We start from the raw sequence: 21,120 nt of genomic DNA, 5'->3' as shown, positions 1-21,120 counted from the left end.
TGTCTCCCTCCCTAGACCTTTACTTGTGGGAATCTCGGGCACTCAAGGGGCACAAGGACCTGAGGGGACCTAGGACCTGGGGGAGTTCCCCAAGAACCTGGCACTCGTGACGCTGATGTGACGTCCATCCAGCGGGGTTTCAGCACGAGTTCCGTGTTATGTTTACCCCGTAACTTTCACTAATTTCACCTTATCAATCCACTAAAATTTGTTTCTGAACTAATTTGAGGTGAGAAATAATCAATCCAGTTGCTGAAACTTCACTCATATTAGATCTACAAGATACAGTAGAATTTAAAACTTTGTTCCCACTTTCATAAAGCACGGGCTCGCTCTCTCAGCGATTTTCAGTTTCATTCAATTAACTTCGTAAAATTAAATAAATACATCTACAATGAAAATACAATTTTAATTTGATTATTTGTCCCATCGCCGGCGCATCCATCACTGAAGGTTCAGTCCCTGAAGGATCAGTGTCTGTCCGGGAGTAGGAGCTGAATAAGTTGCTCAAAATGGAGTTCTAAGAACTAAGATCGTTCCTACAGTAGTGCATGCAGTGCGGACACAATAAAATGGACGGTTCTTCCAAAAAGTCCTTAGAACGATGAAAAAGTTCCTGCGGTGCAAAAAAAATTACGTCATTGAGGTGGAAATAATTACAGCCAGGGTCCGAACGCGACCCTGTCACGGTTCTTGCATGGGTCCACCACACCCCAATCACGGGAAGCCTGGGCTCTGTCATGTCCCAGCTGTCCTCTCCAAGTTGCTCCTACTGTAAATCTATCTTCTTACAGTATATACAGTATCTACCTATCAACATACTAGTGGTGTAACGGAACAAAGTTGATCCGTGATCCATACAGCTTGCATGCCAACTGCAGATCAATGCAAAATTCAATCATAGTGAAACACAGTTTTACTGCCACTTTTACCTTTTAAACTCATAATTCCCTAAATTTGGATTCCGAGTTGCAGTGAAAAGAAGGGACAAAACAGATGCGTCCTGTGTTTTAATTTGAAGCACAGTGATTGGTTCATAGGGTGTCAGGATTCCGATTCTGATTCGAAGATCTATGGAAATGATCGTCCGATTTCAAACTTGGAAATCACAATCAGGTTTGCGATTCCTCCTGTAATCCTGTGGGTAATAATGTCCGACATAAATGTGAACTCTAATGTAACATTATTCGATGAAAATAAACTGTGTACTGAACCGGAGCTCAGCTGGAGTGCAGCTTGTGCCTTCTAATAATATAAAGAAAAATTGCACTCCGATTCAATAAAATATGATTTATTTTGCAATATGTCCATTTTATTTGTCCACTTGAGAGGACAGAACAGTGACCTGCAGCTTGTGAGAAGTGCCGATACTTACCGGTACGCGCTCAATAAGAGTAGTTAAAAATATGGATATTTTGTGGATTGTGGTAACAAAGATAAGATAATAAAGTTAAACGGAACATGACGCTGTGATCTTATGAATAGAATTAGGAAAAATTTCAAAATAGGAAACAACATACAGAGCGGACGGATGTGGAGAGAAGAGACACTTGCAGACAGTAGTTTTGAAAAGAGACGGCTTTTACGGCTCCCAAGCATTTATGTTACCTATGAAATTGTAAGAAATATTTTGTTTGTATTTATTCCACTACAAAAAAAAACCATTATATATATTGCTTGAATGTAACAGGACTCAAAGTTTCTTATTGAGAAGCAAGTGTTTTTCTTTACAAATCAAGACTAGGGTTAGGGTTAGTGCTGAAAACAATTGAGAAATTCTACATGATACTGGAATTAAATTCAGTTACTGTGGGCTGATCTAATCATATTTTTACATTCACTACCGTGTTTCAAGGAAGAAGGTATCATGCGTGCCTCATATTGCAGTTTAATTTTACTGAGTATTGAATATTTTATATATTTTAAGATTTTATTTTTATCTATTTCAGTGACTCAAAACTGTGATACGATCCAACCGTGACTTTTGTGATCCTCCACCCCTACTACCTACCTACCTATCCACCTACCTAGTAGGGATGTGGAAAATGTATTCTTTTCATAGCCAAATAATTGGTGGGTACTACGAACAAATAACTGATTAATCAGATGTGCCGACAGACTAGTGTGAGTGATTAACCATGTTCCTTATCTATTTCATCAAGCTTTAGAAAAATGGGGAACTGTTACAGGAAAAAAGTCAGCTTCATAAAATGCCCAGAAAGTCTGACGTCTACTCAACTCGAAATAAATCCAAACATAAATGTAACTGAAGTCTGGTGTTTTGTTTACCAAGTAGGCCAAGGTCATTTTTCAGTATTTCACAGATTATGAAAGTGCAGATTGAAAGCTTTCAAATTATGTCTCATACATTGAAATTAACATATTTGAAGAAGATATGCAAAAGATGGTGAACTTTTTCACAGTTCAGAGGCAGGTAGTGGGTGGGAACAATAGGTGGTTAACTGTTTATATTGCTAAATGCACATTATAATAAACTTTAACCATTATATATGATATGAATAGAACATTTATAAGATAAAATGAGTCACTAAAACAAGCAAAACAAACCTAAATAAAATGAAAGTTTTTAGAGTATAAAAAATAACATGCAAAAATATATTTACTTTTATAGTTATAGTTAGTATAGTTACTTTCCCTAATTGTGTTATTTACATATTGTTTGTTAATATTTATTTAAATCGTAGATTTATAAAAATATTGGAAAATGCATAATTCATGTTAATCCTTTAATTTTAAATTGAAGTTATTTTTTTTTCATTCTACGTTCATGCTAACTATAAAAGCATGACCTCTATTATTCTATAACTTCTATACATTCCCATTTCCGGCCTTTGTTCTTTAATAACAATGATAGTTTTAAGAAAGTGGCACTTTTCAGATCTTTCACTTTTCCATCAACAGACAACAATTCCCTGAATGCAAATGGCGGGGTCCTCCCAGCCATTTGCATTCTGTGAATCGTTGTTTTCTGGGTGCCCGCCGCCTCACGCTGCCAGTTCTGCAATATAAATGAGAGCTTCTGCAAACACTCTTCTTATACCCCATAACAACACAGAGATGATATGTTTTCACAGAGACGTGAAATGCATTGCCTCTAGTGTTTATTTGTGCTTGTTTCTTGAAAACAAGTGACATCAGCTCTTCTTTCTCCTGAACCCTGAGGCGGCGCAACAGTTATATATCAAACAAAGAAGACCCGGTGTAGTCCAGGTTCATTTATAATGTTATTTTATCGAAACGGTTTCACATTCTGACTTGATATCACACAAAATAATTATCTTGATCTGTATGATTGCATTAGAGGGAACTGTAAGATCGCCGTTTGTGCTGTTGCTCCAAGTTCAACAATCGTTGAGGAACTCCAAAAACTCAGTTTTGGTAATAAGTTGAGATGAGTTAAGACTGTGAATTGCGTATGTTGTTCTGTGAAACTTTTGTTCATCATAGATCGAAATAGATGAATGAAATTGAGATGAATAGAAATAGATAGATCACATTCCCCAAACAAGCATGTGTCTGTCGACTGCTGACAATGATGCTGTGTTGTGATTATGGGATGTGCTTCACCCGAAACTCTGGACCAGCCAGTGAAACCGAGGATGCCAATGTATCGCCACGCCCACACAATGCGGTGCAGACGAGACTAAATCAAGCGTACTTTGGTGACAAACCAAGTATTTAGTGATTGTAAAAAATGTTGTTGATTATATTGGTTCTTCAACATTTAAATGTAATATGAAAAAATAAAATAAAATAAATGAACCTTTCTTGTTGATTTGCGGCCTCACTGCATAGTTCAGATGGGCGCTCCTAGAAAGTTGTTAAAGTCCCTTTTTAAGCAAAACAAGGCATTTCCCGAAACTCGGAGAGCTGTAATCCACGCTTCTAAAGGACACCAATCGTCTCACCGGTGGAGGTTTTAAATTACGCTGTAAAACGGCACATTTAACATTTACCTTTAGTATGCCAATTAGCGGAACGGAGGCAAAGTTAAAGCTACGGCCTTTCCCTCATACGCTGTACTGTACGACTTGAGAGAGTAAAACTTCACAAGATTAGCTCAGCAAAAATTGAGAGATGTTTAATAAGCAGAGCTGCAGCAGTTACCAGACTACAGTTGATGAAAGAAAGAGTGTTTCCAGTATCTTTTTGTTTTTGGGGCATTTTCATGCTTTATTCGATAGTGACAGTGCGGAGAGACAGGGAAGGCAGGGGATGACGTGCAGTAAAGGACCTCGTGCTGCAATCGAACCTGGGCTACTGGGGTAAGGACTCAGCCTTGAAAATTGTCTGCTCTACTCAGTGATCTACCTGATTCCAGCATCTTTGATGCAAAGTCACAGTTGTGTTGTGCAGCAGGGCAGACCGGCCCCGCGTCCCAAGCCGAACCCCTCAACCTACACACCCGCTTCCATGACAAGGTCCCATTCCCAAATGAGCCATTTGGAGCCAGGGCGAGTGGCTGGTCATCCGTCCACTACAACCTTTGAGACCCAGGCAAATTAGAGTGCAGACTCTCCAGCGAGTGTTAAGCCAGGATGTATTGTGAGCGGGGGTGTAGATGCGGTTAAAAAAGGGGGGTCAAGGTAGGCCATTAATCAACTTCACACATATGCGTTGTGTTGCGTAATGTTTAGTTGCATACCATTTCCACATTGAACCTGCTTGTGTAAAAATTGCAATTACCCAAAGTGTAAGGCTTTGGATATAAACAGTCATAATATCCAATCGTTTCAATATTTAGTTAATGAGCTATTTTAGCATCAACCTTATTAAAAAAATATTGCTGCAAATGCAGCATGCAGTTTGCTGGCGGACCATGCCAGCAGAAAATAAAAGATGAGTGCATCCCAAAGGGGGTGATATTTGTGTTCCCTCCACCTGGGGCTCTTCTCCACCCAGTGTCCCTCTCTGGTATTTCACTTACGCTCATAATTGAAGGAGGGCTAGGGCTTAGGGAGGGTTTCGGGGGTGCAGGGTACTTAAGCATCCTCACTCTCACCATCTGGGATTTGAAACACCAGCTGCGATCTGACCAATCAGGGTCCGCCACACCCTCTGAGAGCCAATCATATCTCCTATTGCCTCCTGCCGCAATTTGTGCTGTTGCCTCCCACTCTGTTGTGTATCCATCCAATCTCCACCAGTATGACGTTCCACCTCCACCAGCACCGGGTCCCACATCCAACACACCTGCATAAGTATCTGGTTCTACCTCAACCCCTTCTACCCTAGTATCAGGTTCACCACCACCCCATCTCCACCAGCATCAGGTCCCATCTCCACCGCATCTCCACTAGTATTAGGTTCTACCTCCCCCTTCTCTTCTCTAGTATCAGGTTCTACGTCCAACCCATCTCTACCAGTATCAGGTCCTACCTCCACCCATTCTACCCTAGTATCAGGTTCCACCTCCACCCCATCTCCACCAGCATCAGGTCCCACCTCCACCACATCTCTACTAGTATCAGGTTCTACCTCCCCCTTTTCTTCTCTAGTATCAGGTTTCTGGACTCTATCCTAAAGATCTGATTAAGACATTGTTTCATCTGATGGAGTCTGAATGCCAACACAGGGAATGTTTACATCACATAAATGTTGCCTTTAATCCAATACAGTCATTCTATATGCAATTTCTTAGGGTTTCTGCATAAATCATAGAAAAACTTTATTGATATTAATAGTTTCCGATCAATAACAGAGCTTGCATGTCTCTGTCTGCACAGTCTACTGTTTCACGTCATAGCTGCAACAGTCGCTGTATCTCAATGTTTATTTTAATATACAGTATATCACTATATATTGTGTATTAGTATTACTGAAGAGAAATTAAACGAGACTAATACCTCTCAAAGCCAACTTCAGGGGTAATATGGCCCTATGCTTAGTTCGTTTTTTTGAGGGGTAAATTTACACAAGGAATACAATCTTCCTCTTCCTCAGGCCGGTGAACGTCATCCAGGGCTTGAAATTGAACACCGAGGTAACCGATTATAAGGGCAAGGGCAAACGCAGGGAACAGCGCCGGCGGGAGGAAACCGAACGCCTAAATGTCTGCGCGGAGTCTACAAACAGCGCACAAAGTTTGACCACTTACCTGCAGTGTCTGTGGACTCCTGCGACCGTCTCGATGATGGAGCACTCTCCTTCGTTGAGACAAAAGGCCAAGTCCTTGTCCTCCACGCAGGGTTTGAAGACCTCTGATCGGGGACTGGGCAGGGTCGGCGCCACTGCTGAGAAACAAAAAGGGGGAAAATGAGAAAGAAAGCGTTAAAGGAAAGAAGGTAAACACAATTTGATATGCTACCGCACAAAAACATTTGAATATTGAGCCTATAGATCTACAGATATTGGCTTTCCATTGCTCTGAATCCAGTACAGCCTTGAGGTGTTTTTTTTTACGTGTGTCATCCCATTACATTGCCGCACTGAGTTTTTCCTGTCATATCCTTTTCCTTTGCGCTGAAAGGATCCCCCCATTCAAACGGGGAGAGCAGATGCCTTTGGCGGCGTATAGGAGACAGACGCACGGCGTTAATTGGCTGTAGGGAAAGGTAAAAACCTGGGCTGCGCCGGCCGACCCTGGGTGCAAAGACCTCGCTACTCATAATGAGGGCGAAGCATTTCTGCTGAAAAAGGTTTGCGGCTCCAACCCTAATGCAGTGGAGGGTCTTCGAAACAGGGTTGGAAGATGAAAGGAACCCTCCCCTCCGTTGAGTGGAGCATAATGGCCAGTGGTTAATGCAGAGAAGGGAAGCAGGGGGAAAAACCATGACAGGATGAGCGGAGAGTGTGTGCATTATTATTATTCGGTTAACTATGTTTATTTTTCTTACATGTGCACGTGTGGGGATTTGATTATTCATGTTACAAAAGGAACCAAATGCACGGCCCACACCATGCCTCCGCCCATTTTTAGGCTTTGACGTAGGGCGGGGTGATACGCCAGTGAGTATCAATATGGTGATATAAGACTAGATATGGGATTTTGGTGATTGTGATATGGTATTATGTTTAAATTTTGTCTTTAAGTCAGTAAAGTAATGCAATTTTCTGCACTTCATAGAATTTTCTAGCTGCTCTAACCAGAACCTCTACCTGATTTGTCATAATATTCGCATTACTAATTATTGCTTCTCTCGTCTGTCAGCACCAACAGCCATCCACAAAATATTGCCAAATTCTCAATAGCGAGATACAGTATTCGTTATGAGTATTCCAGTATCTAGTATTGCAGTAGAAATCATACAAGAAGTCATATTCATCAGAAACAAGTTGATTTCTTTTTTGTTGTTACTCAGGGCTGCAACAACTTTCTTCGAAAAAGTCTTCAGCATTCTGCTGCAGCGTACTGTGGAGTTTAAAATGAACTTCCCAGTGTTATCTCTCTTTTTTTTTTGATTCACACAGACACATTCTATGTTTTCTTGCAACGGAACGCCTCATCTGATTGCTGTCGGTCTGTATCTGCTAGAGCGCCGGGAGGTGGAGGTGGAACAGAGAGCTTCATCTCTCCCCCGGTTCGTCTGTTTACCTGACCCCGCGCTGCCGGCGGCGTGGCCGCTGTAGCACTGCATTGCAGGTGCTCCACCTCGTAAAACATCACGTCTAACTGTCAGCCGTGCACCGCAGCCGCACATGAGGCGCGCTCACGTCAATACACGTGCTCCTGTGTGCAGATGGTACCTGAGTGCGTCTGCGCGTATTCAAACACTTATAACCTACCACCGAATCTCCACCAGTATCAGGTCCCACCTGCACTAGTTTCAGGTTCTACCTCCACTAGTATCAGGTTCCAACCCCACCCCACCTCCACTAGTATCAGGTTCTACCTCCAACCCATCTCATCTACTATCATGTTCAACCTCCACCCCATCCCCACCAGTATCAGGTCCCACCTCCACTAGTATCAGGTCCTCACCCCACCCCACCTCCACCAGTGTCAGGTTCTACCTCCGCCACATCTTCACCAGTATCAGGTTCTACCTCCATCCCTCCTCCACGAGTATCAGGTCCCGTCACAATTCAATCTCCACCAGTATCAGCCTGCATCTCCATCCCCTTATTGAAACACAAATTGGATTGACTGGTATTACGCTCCATACCTCGCCGACACAATTGGATTACACCCCTGATTCAGCCTTTATCCATTTATATTATGCAAACACACAAATGTGGAGACGAAAATCCACGACGTGCGCCATTTGATTATCACTCCATTTATACCTCTCAGCTTCATGGAGAATGAGCTTCCCACACGGTGGAAGGTGCTCCGCTCAGGCCGGCCGCCATGATGGAATAGCGCTTCTCCTAACCGATGGGTGTGTGACAGCATAATAGCCAGGTAATCCCCCCGTCGTGGCCCGGTTGTCCCGTTCAATCTGTGTTTTGTTTGTGGCCATCGATCAATGAATCCGGGGCTTTGGAGTGAGACCCGGGGAGATGATGACAGATCAACAGGAAGAGAGGGAGAGATGCGCCGCGCATCCTGGGGGCGGCTGATCACTCCTTTTGGGAATCTTTTTTTTTTTTTTACGCTTGTGAAAATAAACAATTGATATTTAAGCGGTCGACGTGCGTGCGGTACAAACGTCGCTATTTTTCGGCGGTAATTCTGTTGTTTCAGTTTTGAAATGATCATATTTTTTTTGTCTTGCTAAAGCTACACGGTTGTTGTTCTATTTGGATGAATAAGACGCTCATCGACTCCGGGGGACCGATGTCTTTGCATACGAAAGTAGGCCGACCAGCCGAAGCCACTTTCAATCTGGCGGCCTTAAAAGACTCGGGATTGCATTGTGTATTATTAGTTCTCCCCGAATTCCCAGGGCACGCTGTTCAAAAGGTTATCTATTCCAAGATGCTGCTTCAAGAATAGGAAATGGAACACAGCGTCTCCCTGTGGCATACACATGTCCCTCGCAATAATCGTAACGTTTCAAGTCTCTCTTTGAGTCTCTGCAGACACCCGTGTCGACCGACGTCTCAAAAGGAAAGTCTCGGCGCACCAAAGCATGGGCGCGAGACCAACGGGTTTCAGTTTGGCCAACTGGGCGATTGACTCCTGTTCTTTGAACGCACGTCAGCTTATCTGCTCGAGCTGGAAAGTGTGCGCCGCACGCCTAATGAGGAGGATCTGAGGGACACGCCGCATCTTGGAAGGTCACCACGGACAAGAGACCAAACTGGGTCTTTACGCAGCGTCCAAGCCAAAGCAAAAGGCTCCATGGGTCAGCCACGGTACACTTCGGTTTGAGGTCCTCAAACCCCCGCATTTTTTTCCATTCCCAATCAGCTTTATAGATTTGCAGTAATCCAATACATTTTTCCCGCTGGGATTCCAGTGGATCCATTCCAGTAGATCCTGATGAGTCTTGAAGAAGTGTAGTTCGTCCCAAAGCAGAGGCTCCACAGTCAGCCATGGAACCTTGAGTTCGGGGTCCTTAAACCGAGAACAGCTTCATTAGCATTATTTCATTACATTTTCCCATTGGGTTTCCAGTAAATCCATTGTTAGAAGATGGAGGAAGTGAAGTTAATTTGAGCACAACACAAACACTGTGTGTTTTACAAGGTGAACGTCTGATTCAATAACCATAAAAGTGGTATCCATCTGCGGAAAGGATCTCCCTGAACAAAACACATCCTGTTTTTGTAAGCCTCGCTTATCCACACGACTTGTTTTTTTTGCCTAAATCCAAAAATAAATAAATATTAGTTTACGAGAAGCCATGGTGGAGCTAAATTCAGGGTTGGCCCACAAACAAACATGTCATGGCTGCGTGCCGCTCTATTGGGGTCGATAATAAAAAACAAAATCCTTATATTATAAATACTGTGGATGACCTGCAGGAGGGCGGGGCAGAGGCTGGCAGTGGTAAAAGTTCAGGGAACAGAGGGAAAAATAAGCATAACTACTCTCTCATGCCAAAAAAAAATAAAAAATGTATTGACTCCGATACAATTGGGAGTGAGTAATGCCGGATTAGACGTTTACAAGTTTATATTTGTGGATATTGAAAAGGAAAAGCCAACAATCCAAAACAAATGTTGAATTACTTGCAAACTGCAAACAAAGATTCTGTGCATGGAGATCAAATATTTTTACATTCTATTTTTTTTTTTCTCCATTATTAGAGTCTTGTAATATCTTCAGCTTGTAATCATACAATACACAGATGTCAAAAGATCCCACGGGCACGTGCCTTTGCAAAACCTTGAGCAATCACTGCAGCCTGCAAAAAAAAATAGATATTGCACCTAATCATATATCATAAATAGTAACACCAATTATTTTCTACACACACACTCACACACACACACACACACACACACACACACATATATATATATATATATATATACATACTGTGATAGATCGTCATCACATTCTCTATATACTATGTACTTAGAAGAATAACACTGAAAATGGAATTATATTAACATGTATTACAAAATATGCAGATGTAGATTTAGTATGTGCTTCCATATACCCTGATGGTGTTTTTTTTCAATATTTTATGTGACATTTATGTACGTGTACACATATGTAAATATGTGTTTGATCCCCCAATGTTCACATTTGACCTGAGAGCATTTGCCTTTAAAAGTCCCATGTTCTCCATCACTCAAACAGCCCTTTTTATTGATGGCGTAGGGACAGACTCCCAGACCTCGTTTCTTTGGCTCTTGAGAGAGGGAGAACATCGCAAACTCTGTGCGTTGGTTTGTTTGTCAAGCAACTTACAAAGTCGTTTGAGGGGGGATTGCCTCTGAAGCTGCTGCAAAATATCCCAGATCAAATGATGTGATTAGCACAATGAAGAACACACACGCACGCACACATGCACACCCACATGCACACACACACACACAAATACACACACACACACACACACACACACGCGCGCGCACGCACATGCGCGTGCAAAGGGATTTTCTGTGTGAGTAAACAAACTCAAGACACAATGAAGCCAAACTTCAAAATAAAAGCGCTGGAAACTTCAAATTAGCACTGCGGCCTCAGGAGTAAGATAAATATACATCATGATATATTTGGACAAATACGTAGATATAATGAATTTGAAGATATTTTGGGGGATGACTCATCCCTCCATCGTTTAATCAAACCTGGGACTTTTATTTCCTCCTGCCTCCCTCGTTAGATAACTGATGTAACAGTTTGAGGCCCAGGAGAAATCTTCATCATGTCTGACACATTCGGCAAAGCGATAAACAAACCGCGGAAATTCCCCCAAAAAAGCCCGCACGCACGCCCGTGATCTCCAGGAGACCCCCGCCCCTTGTCCTTTCGATGACATCTGTGTTAAAAAAAAATAAATGTTTTTCAAGGTAACCGAGTGAGCGCTTTAATACGGAAGCATGGTGTCAGGAAGGTGTCGGTGCAGGAAAAGAGGTTCTGCTCTACTCCACCGGGGGTTCTTTCAATGACAAAGAACTCCCCAATATCGATTATGTCTCAAAGATGTGCAAAAAATCCCGCCTCCGTCTAAAGGGATTAGAGGAGTGTTTTCCCAGCCTTTCTTTCCGCCGCGGCACGCTTTTTTTACAACGCAATGCTCCCGCGGCACGCCAACCTTTAACAACAACAAAACATAAGAAACATGTGGAACTGAGTTTATTACCGAGGCCTACTGACGGACAGTGATGCCAGACTCGCCAACGATTCGTTCATTGCCAACAAATCTCTCTGGGTGACTCTGGAGGCGGGAGTCACTCCGGCGAAAGAGCGGGCAAGCAAGCAAACGTCTGACGCAAAAACCCGTAAATAATTACTGAGGACGAAGTTAAAGTCCAAGGAAAAAATAAATATTTTTGACAGATTTAAATGACTCTTGGTCGACTTCCATTCACAGCTCAGAGCCGATCCGACTCTCCCCGAGGCTCGTTCGCTGACCGCGCATTACGCCAGCTGGATCAAACGAACCCGGAGTCTGAATATTTAACAACTCTTTACTCTTTAACCGAGCGGCTGGTCAATGATCAAATCCCCCCCCAAAAAAAAAAAGAGTCACCACTCATAGTTCTAACTTTCGGTGAAAAACAAGCCGCTGTTCCGTCCGGAGTCGATGAATGAAACGATCCGTGCGTGCACATCCATGCAGTCTTGATCTTGTAAAGAGCCTGACTTATTTGAAGGGGAATTTGAAAGAATTTCCGCGGCTACACCCGGCAAGCTCTCACATTGTCACAGTTGGTGGGGACAAAAACACCGTTCTTAGACCTCCAGCGCTCCTGATCGGGCCTTGGAGTAAGCATGCTGTACTGTCAGGCATCTCGGGCAGATGCCTGCAATTTCAGACGATTCGGCAAGAAGCAACGCTGCGGTTGGAAGTGTGCAAATAATGGACAGCTGCAGCGAGTCCGTGATTCATCCGGGCCTCTTTGAAATAACTCTCTCTCTCTCTCTCTCTCTCTCTCTCTCTCTCTCGCTCTCTCATGCACGGTCCACGTTTGCTAATCGCTTTCAAGGAATCGGCTGGCGGCAGATCACAGCCTTCTGACGATGTTTTTCGGCGGATCAGAGGAGGGGGAAGAGAATTCGCGGCGAGCGGGACGGCTCTTGTTCTGAGGGCGCCGCCGCTATTATGCCGTCTTCTAATCAATATGGCAGAAAAGTCCCATTGTTTAAAAAAAAAAAAAAAAGTAAACCGAGATACCGTCTGAGCACGGCACGTCGCGGAACCGGGAATAAATCTCGCGGGGTGAAATTCCTGCATGTAATAAAGGACACGGGAGTCTGGAGGTGCTGTTGTTCTGCTGTGTCTATAGGCATGATCCTGTTGGGCTCTACTCTAGTATCCGGTGGGAGGGTTGGAGCTCATCACTCCTATGTTTCTAGCTCATTAAGCATGCCTATGTTTGCTGTACACCTCGTCAAGAGTGATGAGCAGTCGAGCCCAGACGCCAAAATCAAATGATTCACAATACATAAAGGTCGGACAGATCGTTTGGAAGTAAATCAGTGAATAAGAGTCGCCTGTCAGAATTCCGATTATTTTTCCTCAGCCGGTTTCGGATTGGCGAGCGATGCGTGGGAGGACGTTCCATTCCACCGGCGTCTTCGATAAGTTCACCTCCTACGTTCACTTTGAGCCTTCTCTCCGGGCTCCCGTGCCGCGATGCTGTGCTTGCTTAAACCATTACATTACACCTGGAAGTGTGCATATTCCAAAAATTGCCTTGATTCAAAACCCATTTTCCGAAATCCGACATTACGCTGTCACAACTTTTGGAAAAGCTTGTCACAGGAAAAGCTTTTATGCAATTATGCTACAGAGGCCTCCCCAACCCTTTCTGATTTATTTGCAGGGGATGGACGGGGGGGGGGCGAACATCTGTCATATTTTGCACCCATGGTATATTCACACACACATGCACGCACCCAATCTCCTCCTGTAGTTGGAGAAGCCTTCAATTTAGGACGGCAGTGCTTTCTTTAATGGCTACCTTCTAATGTGCTCATTAGCGCTGTGGTGCCGAGGCCCGGCCCCCAGGAGGCTGCGGTGAGGAGCGAGCCTGTGTTCACTGCAACAAACATCAAAGGAGGACCGCGGTACGTTCCGAGAGGGCCCCCAGAGACCCGGCGCTTACCCATCGTGCACCGCTTCCTTTTAGAGCCGAGATGCTTTTTCCCGAGGAGCGGAGAGGTTTGCATACAGGAAATGCGTACGGTCGTGCACCCTGACAGGAGCGAGTCTGCCGTAATGGGTTGGGAGAAAGCCCGGACGCCCGGCAACAACAACTGAAAACAACTGAATTAAGTTAATCGACTTTATTTTTCCAAATTAACTTCTGTGTAATGTAAGGCACCGGAGTGAAATGAAACCCTTAAAATCATTTAAATGAAGTCTTTATTTTTGAGGGATTTTCCCCAATGACATGCACATGAGATTTGGAATAGGGCATCATTTATTAAATATAAAAGACATAAATATTAAAGACATAAAGCTCATAAAGATGCACAAAAGATCCTCCGGGGGCTCAGTGATGGACAGTTCTGAAGAACAAGTACTTTGTTACTGTACTTGAGTACACTTTTCACACATACGTACAGTAAAAGGTCTGAGGACTTATTCGACTTCTGCAAGGGCTTGAGATACGACAGGGCTGAGAAGGGAAAGGATCCCCTCTTCCATGCTGGTCGCATGTTTTCCAAAATGCCATGAATGAACCAGCTCCAGAATAAGCTAGCGGTTCTGCATGGATACAGTTACACACACACACACACACACACACACACACACACACACACACACACACAGTCCGGTCCACGAAGACGACAGGCCTTTCAGACTGTCCATCCCTGAGTGACTGGCGGACAAATGGCGGCTGACCCCAGGGACACCTGCTTAAAGGTGACATTCCAATGCCTGGAGGCACGTCTGACTGATGCCCCAACTCTCCTTCACTTTGAGAGCAATGGCAGTGGCCTTTTCAGCCCTGTGTGTATGTGTGTATGTGTGGGTGTGTGTGTGTGTGTGTGTGTGTGTGTGTGTGTGTGTGTACAGTATGTACGGTATGTAGGAATATATGTATGTATGTATGTATGATGGATAGATTTTTCTTTCTTTTTATTCCTTTACATATGAATGGCTACCCCAACGAAGCTCCGATGGGGGAATGGAAGGACTGTTAGGTTGGTTTTTATAGTAAACGATCACATCGAGGCTTGACGCCACACATCGTGAGTTTCTCTGGGGGAAACTTTTCTTCACATCAGCTTTAATTGCGAGTAGTAGTGGGAACTGGCCTTGCAAAGCCCAAGTAAAACCCGTTAACATCCTGGGACTCTCTGATCTTTTGGAATCGGTTCTGACGGTTGGTGTCCACTTAATTCTGAGAAAATAAAGGTCAGAATCATAGCATTATTATACTGTATCTTTAAATAAGTCACGACAAAGGCACAATTTGTACAATGTTTGTAACGGCGAAGTACAAATTTGCCACCGGAGGTACACAACCACCCTGTGCCAAGGGTCCAATGAGCGTATGAGCTACTGCCTGTGTGACAAGCCATTGTACCCCTAAAAGTACAATGCTGCACTTTATTTTCTAAGATCTATCTATCTTTCCATCTATCCTTCCATCTGAAGATGCAATATACAGTCGATGTGAAGGAACCCTGTCTAATGGCAACATATCTGTAGGTTTGATCACATCCATTCCGCCGCCACAAAGATCCCAACGCGACACCCCGGCGACTTATTTTATGTAGATTGAAAATACAGAAAGAAAGAAATGAACATGAGTCATTTCAGCAAGGTCATATGATGTACGGAGCCTTCTAACCACCTCTTCTTCCGTCCTTTTTTTTTCTCCTCTTTTGTCTCGGGGAGCCCTGAGGGGGTTCTGAGAATAATTCGCCCACTCCCGTTGAACATTTTCTGACTCACTGGCTTCGATACAGACCGCAACTCCTCACAAAGTCCAAATGTAGATTAAAGGAGAGCAGAGGGACGAGGAGCCGGCTCGGCTCTCCATCCGCGCGATCCTCCCATCCCGAGCCTGGAGCCACGGAGGAGGCCGGGGAAGGAACGGCTCATCGTTAGCAACGCTCCCTTCATTAGTGCGTTTTTTTATTTATTTTTTTCCCGAGGCGGGATGGTTGAAGAAGCTTTTTTCCAGGGGGCTTTTTGTGTGAGAGAAAAAAAAAAAAAGAAGTGGATCATGCAGTACAGCACATTGGATGACACACACAGTGGATGATACCCTTTGCCGATGCTATGATCCCATTCACACGTTTCCTCATCCAAAAAAAAAACAAAGAAAAAAGCGGCCAACGTCACAGGAGGCGCTTACAAAACAGATGTCACTTGTTCAGGACAGCGTAGATCTTCTATTTGGATGTATACTGTGCGTTCCCCCGCTTCTTTTCATCTTGTGAAGGAATCTCCGGCTTCATATTTGCCCTTTAAAGTGTCATTTCCTTCCACAAACAAGATCGGACGAGAAGTGGGGGAGGAAAAAAAAAAAAAAAGAAGCTTTTTCCTTGCTTCTAACATGGTTTTGTTTTTTCGTGTTTGGGACACGGGGCCGGAGCTTGTTTACTGTCAGTCGTGGTTATTCCAGGAAACTAACTAAATATAAATGGGGGAAAGAAAAAGTCTATTTAAGTGCATGTTAGGTGCACTTTTAAAAACATGGCACTGCGATTTGTATTTTGTCATATGCATCCCCCTTTTTCACTTTGGAGTAACAGGAAAGGGCGTCAGGATTAAAAGGAAATTCTTTGCGGAATAAAATACGTTGTGAATACAGCATCAAGTCATCTTCCAATTTATGTCCTGTAGGTATAAAAACAGTGTTTGGCTTAGGGGCTAGGGTCAGTGTCAGGGGTTAAGAGTTAGGGGTAGTATTAGGGGTTAAGGATAAGTAACAGGTTACGGGTTAGTTATGGGTTATTTTTTTCAGTGCAGCCCGAACGCCATGGCCTTTCAGGTGCAGCGGCCCTGCTCCAAACTTGGGGCGTGTCCCTTCCGACTTTGTTGTCGAAAAACAGGGGTGTTTTTATTTTTTGGGCGGCCAAAATACTTTTCCATATATCACAACCTTATTTGTCGTTCATTTCTTTTTCGCATAAAAATTGGTTTTCGCGGAGCTGTCCATGGTCCTATGCCATTTGTGGTTCAATGCCAATGTCGACCACTTTATCGCTATTCCCTATAACTTTAAGTTGCTTTTACGACATCTTTTGAGTTGAATAGGAATTATGGAACGGCTTCTGTCGAGGTTTGTAACACCGTTTGTGTACGATAAATGATTCAAAGTTTCAACAAGTTGCTTTGGGAGTGCGTGCCCGTTCCAGGCACCGCTGTCTTCGGATGCCGTCACAATAATTCAAATAATAATGTCAAAATCTTTTTTACACATCAAATGTATATGAGATGCATCCAATTGCACAGCCGGAGAGCAGCAGTTCCAGACCCCTCCGTTATAGACGTATGCATGGACGAGTTCAGACGACAGATGACGGCGGTATAGCGAACAGCCAGGGAGCGTTATTTTTAAACTAATTCAAATTGATCAATAGTAATGATATCGCGGTAAGGACTTCTTTCATTCACCGCTACGTCTGGGTGAAAATGTTAGATTTCAGTGGCAGGGCATTTTCATTTTCTTTCAGCATCTCCTGTGAATGACAGCACTTTATTTACAAACGAGTCTTCATTTTTTTTTGTTAAAAATTGTCAGAAAAAGTATTACATTTAATAACTGTGATGCCCGCACAACCTGTTTCCACGATATAGCATTGATGTTCCTCTTACATACTGTTTCTCTTTGTGTTAATATAGGATTAATATTATGTGTGCTATCCCTGGTCGCTGCTAACATTTCTATTCTTTCCTTATCAACAAAAAAACAAAACACTTTGAAGACAGGGTGGAAAGAAAATGGAAACAAGAAGGGTAGCAGCCGGTAAGGAAGCGCCCGACGATGGAATAAATATTTTCCAAAAATCCAGTCCAGCTGGAATCATTAGTGCTGTGTGAGATTCCTTTATACTTGAGAAAACGCTGCATTACAGCCACCGCAGCCTTCCCACAACACGGCTACCCTGATGCTGCGAGCCGCCAGTGTCACAACCCAGAGTTTGAAAATCCAAGCGCTGGAAGATGAGCTGCACACCTCATGTCTACACTTATCAAATAAAGGCGCTTTTTTTGCCCCCACAGGCAGTGGCAGATTTTGCATAATTCTTCATTGATAGACCTTATTCACAAGATGCGTTGCTGTACAGCAGGGCAAACACAGATATGCAAATGAGCTCTGATAACAATCAGTGTGTGTTCTTGCATCATTCATAAGGTATAGTGTATTTGCTGCAGCTACTCACCTGTAGTTTCCAAGAAGGTTGACTTTGAGGTTCTGTTGCATCTATCTATCTATCTATCTATCTATCTATCTATCTATCTATCTATCTATCTATCTATCTATCTATCTATCTATCTATCTATCTATCTATCTATCTATCTATCTATCTATCCATCTATCTATCTATCTATCTATCTATCTATCCATCTATTGGATAGATGGATAGATGGATGCATCCATCCATCCATCTATATGCAAGGAGTGTCACTGAAAAAACTCCACAACACATACATACAGTCAAGTACAATAATAAAGTACCCTTCCATGAAATGTTAGTTTATGGCTTTGGTTAATCCACCAATAAACATGCACAGCCATAAACAACCATTGAATGCAAAATCACTTTTGCAACTCACATATTAATTTCCTCATCCACACTCAAACCAATAAAACTAAATTAAACTGAACTAATACATGCTCATGAAGTTCATGAGTCCTATGACCCCGCTGCCGCTAATTGAGGGAGACTGAACATCATCCGGGCCGAACATTAATTTCCACGCCTGTGAATTACAAACAAATAAATACGGCGGTGGCATAACGGTGAACAGCTTTGCGCAGCACTCTTTTTTTCTCCACTCAGATTTCCACGACAGCGCGCCCAAACGCAGGTCTATCTGTGTGGGCATACAGCTGTTTAAGATAAACACATGTTTATGTTGATAAGAAATCCTTCATTGAATACAATATACACCAGTTTTACCTCATAAGAGATGAAAGTGGACTATGACTGCGACTGGATGACATTGAAGGTATGAATAATACCTCAGTGAAATACACGCACACAGCACCAGCGCAGCGACATGCCCTTTGCGTGGCGGCGCAGTGAGGGGATGCATTTCACCCTTTGCCGGTGCTTTGCGGACGGAGCACTTTTAGATTTTTCGGGCATTTCGGTTTATTTCACGCAAGTCCTTTTTGTGAATTCCCGCGCTGTTACTTAGGACGCGCGCGCGCTCCGTGACTCCCTTGTGCAGCCGTGCACCCGCTCTTAGTAAAGAGCGAGTAATACTGTATTTCTCTCACATCCCAGACAACGCGGCAATCGGTTCACCGTAAAAATGCAACGTCTCCTCCCACCTATTGTGTTCACCCGGTGTGGAAAGTACGATTAGTGAGGGTGTTACTCATAAACCCAGACATACGAGCGCTGTCATCAGACATTAAAGTGCAGCCGGGACACTTAAATGTCATTATCTTCATTACTTCGAGCCAATAGCCAGGGACGACTTCATTCCCACACAGGAGGTAGTTCCTGCGGCATTACATTTTTTAACATCCGGCGGCATTACATTTTAAAACTGGACCTGGAAGGGAATGTAGGGCTAGAAAGAGAAGGAGCGACGCAATGAGTTTACCGAAGTCTCGCTCAAATGATGCATACTGTTGGGAGTGTCTGTTTGTGGAACGATAACGTAGTGGACGATTCATTACGGTTTACAAATGGGACGCCATGATCGCCGCCGCATTAAACATGCTTGTTAAATGAGATTAAACATGCACGCATGCTAAACATGTCCAGATGCACACTGCGTGCGCACACGCACGCGCCCACACGCACACACACACACACACACACACACACACACACACACGTATTGACTATTTCTAGTGACTAGTTTCTTCTTTCTCCATTGACTTCCATTCAGTCTTAGGTTTTCCCAGGCACCATCGAGTGGCTATTAGCTTAACTGCGGTTCGAAATACATGCGATTCTCTGCACGCTCGGCCATTGACTGACATTGATTGATTGATTGATTGATTGCGACGCAGGAATGAGGGACATTGAAAATAAGAATCATTTTTGGGTCTTTCCACAGAAAAGTCTGGAGCGTGGATGTCATTTCCTGCGTTTTGTTCCATTTCTTCCTCTGGTTTTGATGCTTCTCATTGGATGCAGGTGGAATCGACTCGTTTCCTGCAGTCGCACTCACACGCACGCACGCACACTTATGTACAGTATATACAGGGAGGCATGAAAACAAAGTGAACGCGGGAGAACATTTTTTTTTTCCACATCGATTGGCCAATCCCAGACTTATAAGTTCTAATGTACCGACCCCTCTCGGCCAAAGAGGGCACGCATCGGTGTGAATCCTTCCTCAGAAATCGTAGATGAAATAAGAAAAGCAAAGGTAAAAAGCACTCGCTTCACTTCTCAAAGACGCCTTTCAGAAAAAAAGTTTCCCAGTCCCGAGTCACAACCTATGACCTCAACCGCATTAAATCTCGATGACACCAGGTAGTAGAGCTGCACTCCCCTCTGTTAGGTTGGATTTTATTTGTGTCCGGTACCATCATATATCAGAAGATGGAGGAAGACAGACAGATACAGCCGGATAGATAGGATTGATATAACAGATAGACAGACTGTTCTACTTCCTCCGGACTTTACTACTAAACACTAAATCCATCCATCACCAAAAGGAAGATGACTGTCTATCTCCTCCGGACCAGGAAGCGTCCGTACCTCGCTCCGGCTGCCTTTTCAAATCACTCTCTATTTAAAGACATGATATAAAAGTTTAATCCTGGGGGGTTGTGGAGACTCATGCTTATGGCAGCAGAAAGTGACAGGCAGACGGAGGGGTGCACCCAGGCGAGCGCCTCGCCGCCTGTCCGCCTCCTCAGCCTCCCTGCCGACATCTTGTTTGAACCCCAAAACACAGGCTCCCCTCACTCACATGGGACGCCACAGATGCTGTGTGGTCCCTGTCGTGTGGCTCTATCTCCTTTCTTTCTTTCTTTCTTTCTTCCTTCCTTTCTTTCTTTCACCCGTGGGTATTGGATGTGCTCATTTTGCGTTCCCGAGACGAAAACAAATTTGAATTGGATTTTTATTTTTATTTGTGCTTCTTTTCTTTTTTTTTTGTTATGTGGAGCTCATCTCTAGTTGCGGAGAGTCATGGGATATCATGCAGTCCCATGGGGTATTACAGAGTATCACAGAGTACCATGGGGTATTACAGAGTATCACAGAGTACCATGGGGTATTGTGGAGTATCACAGAGTACCATGGGGTATTACAGAGTATCACAGAGTACCATGGCGTATTGTGGAGTATCACAGAGTACCATGAGGTATTACGGAGTATCAAAGAGTACCATGGGGTCTTACGTAGTATCATACGGTATCACAGGGTATAATGGGGTATTGCAAAGTGTCATGGAGTCTCATGGGGTATCATGGAGTCTCAGGGGGTCT

The 21,120-nt window shown here is 43.7% G+C and overlaps 1 protein-coding gene across 1 annotated transcript in view; it reads right to left on the bottom strand.

The window, feature by feature from the left end:
- The window catches only part of nrg3b (neuregulin 3b), a gene marked incomplete at its 3' end in the record, with an annotated part of 267,725 nt that overhangs the window by 129,457 nt on the left and 117,148 nt on the right, over positions 1–21,120 (bottom strand). Inside the window, exon 2 of the mRNA XM_080021222.1 lies at positions 6,119–6,254. Within this exon, the coding sequence (XP_079877348.1) occupies positions 6,119–6,254 (136 nt within the window). The remainder of the gene's footprint in view (positions 1–6,118; positions 6,255–21,120) is intronic.

The sequence above is a fragment of the Zeus faber genome, assembly GCF_960531495.2.
Source record: "Zeus faber genome assembly, chromosome: 20".
Classification (NCBI taxonomy): Eukaryota; Metazoa; Chordata; class Actinopteri; order Zeiformes; family Zeidae; genus Zeus; species Zeus faber.
Note: the sequence above shows the minus strand (reverse complement) of the source record. Positions and strands in the feature narration are given on the sequence as shown.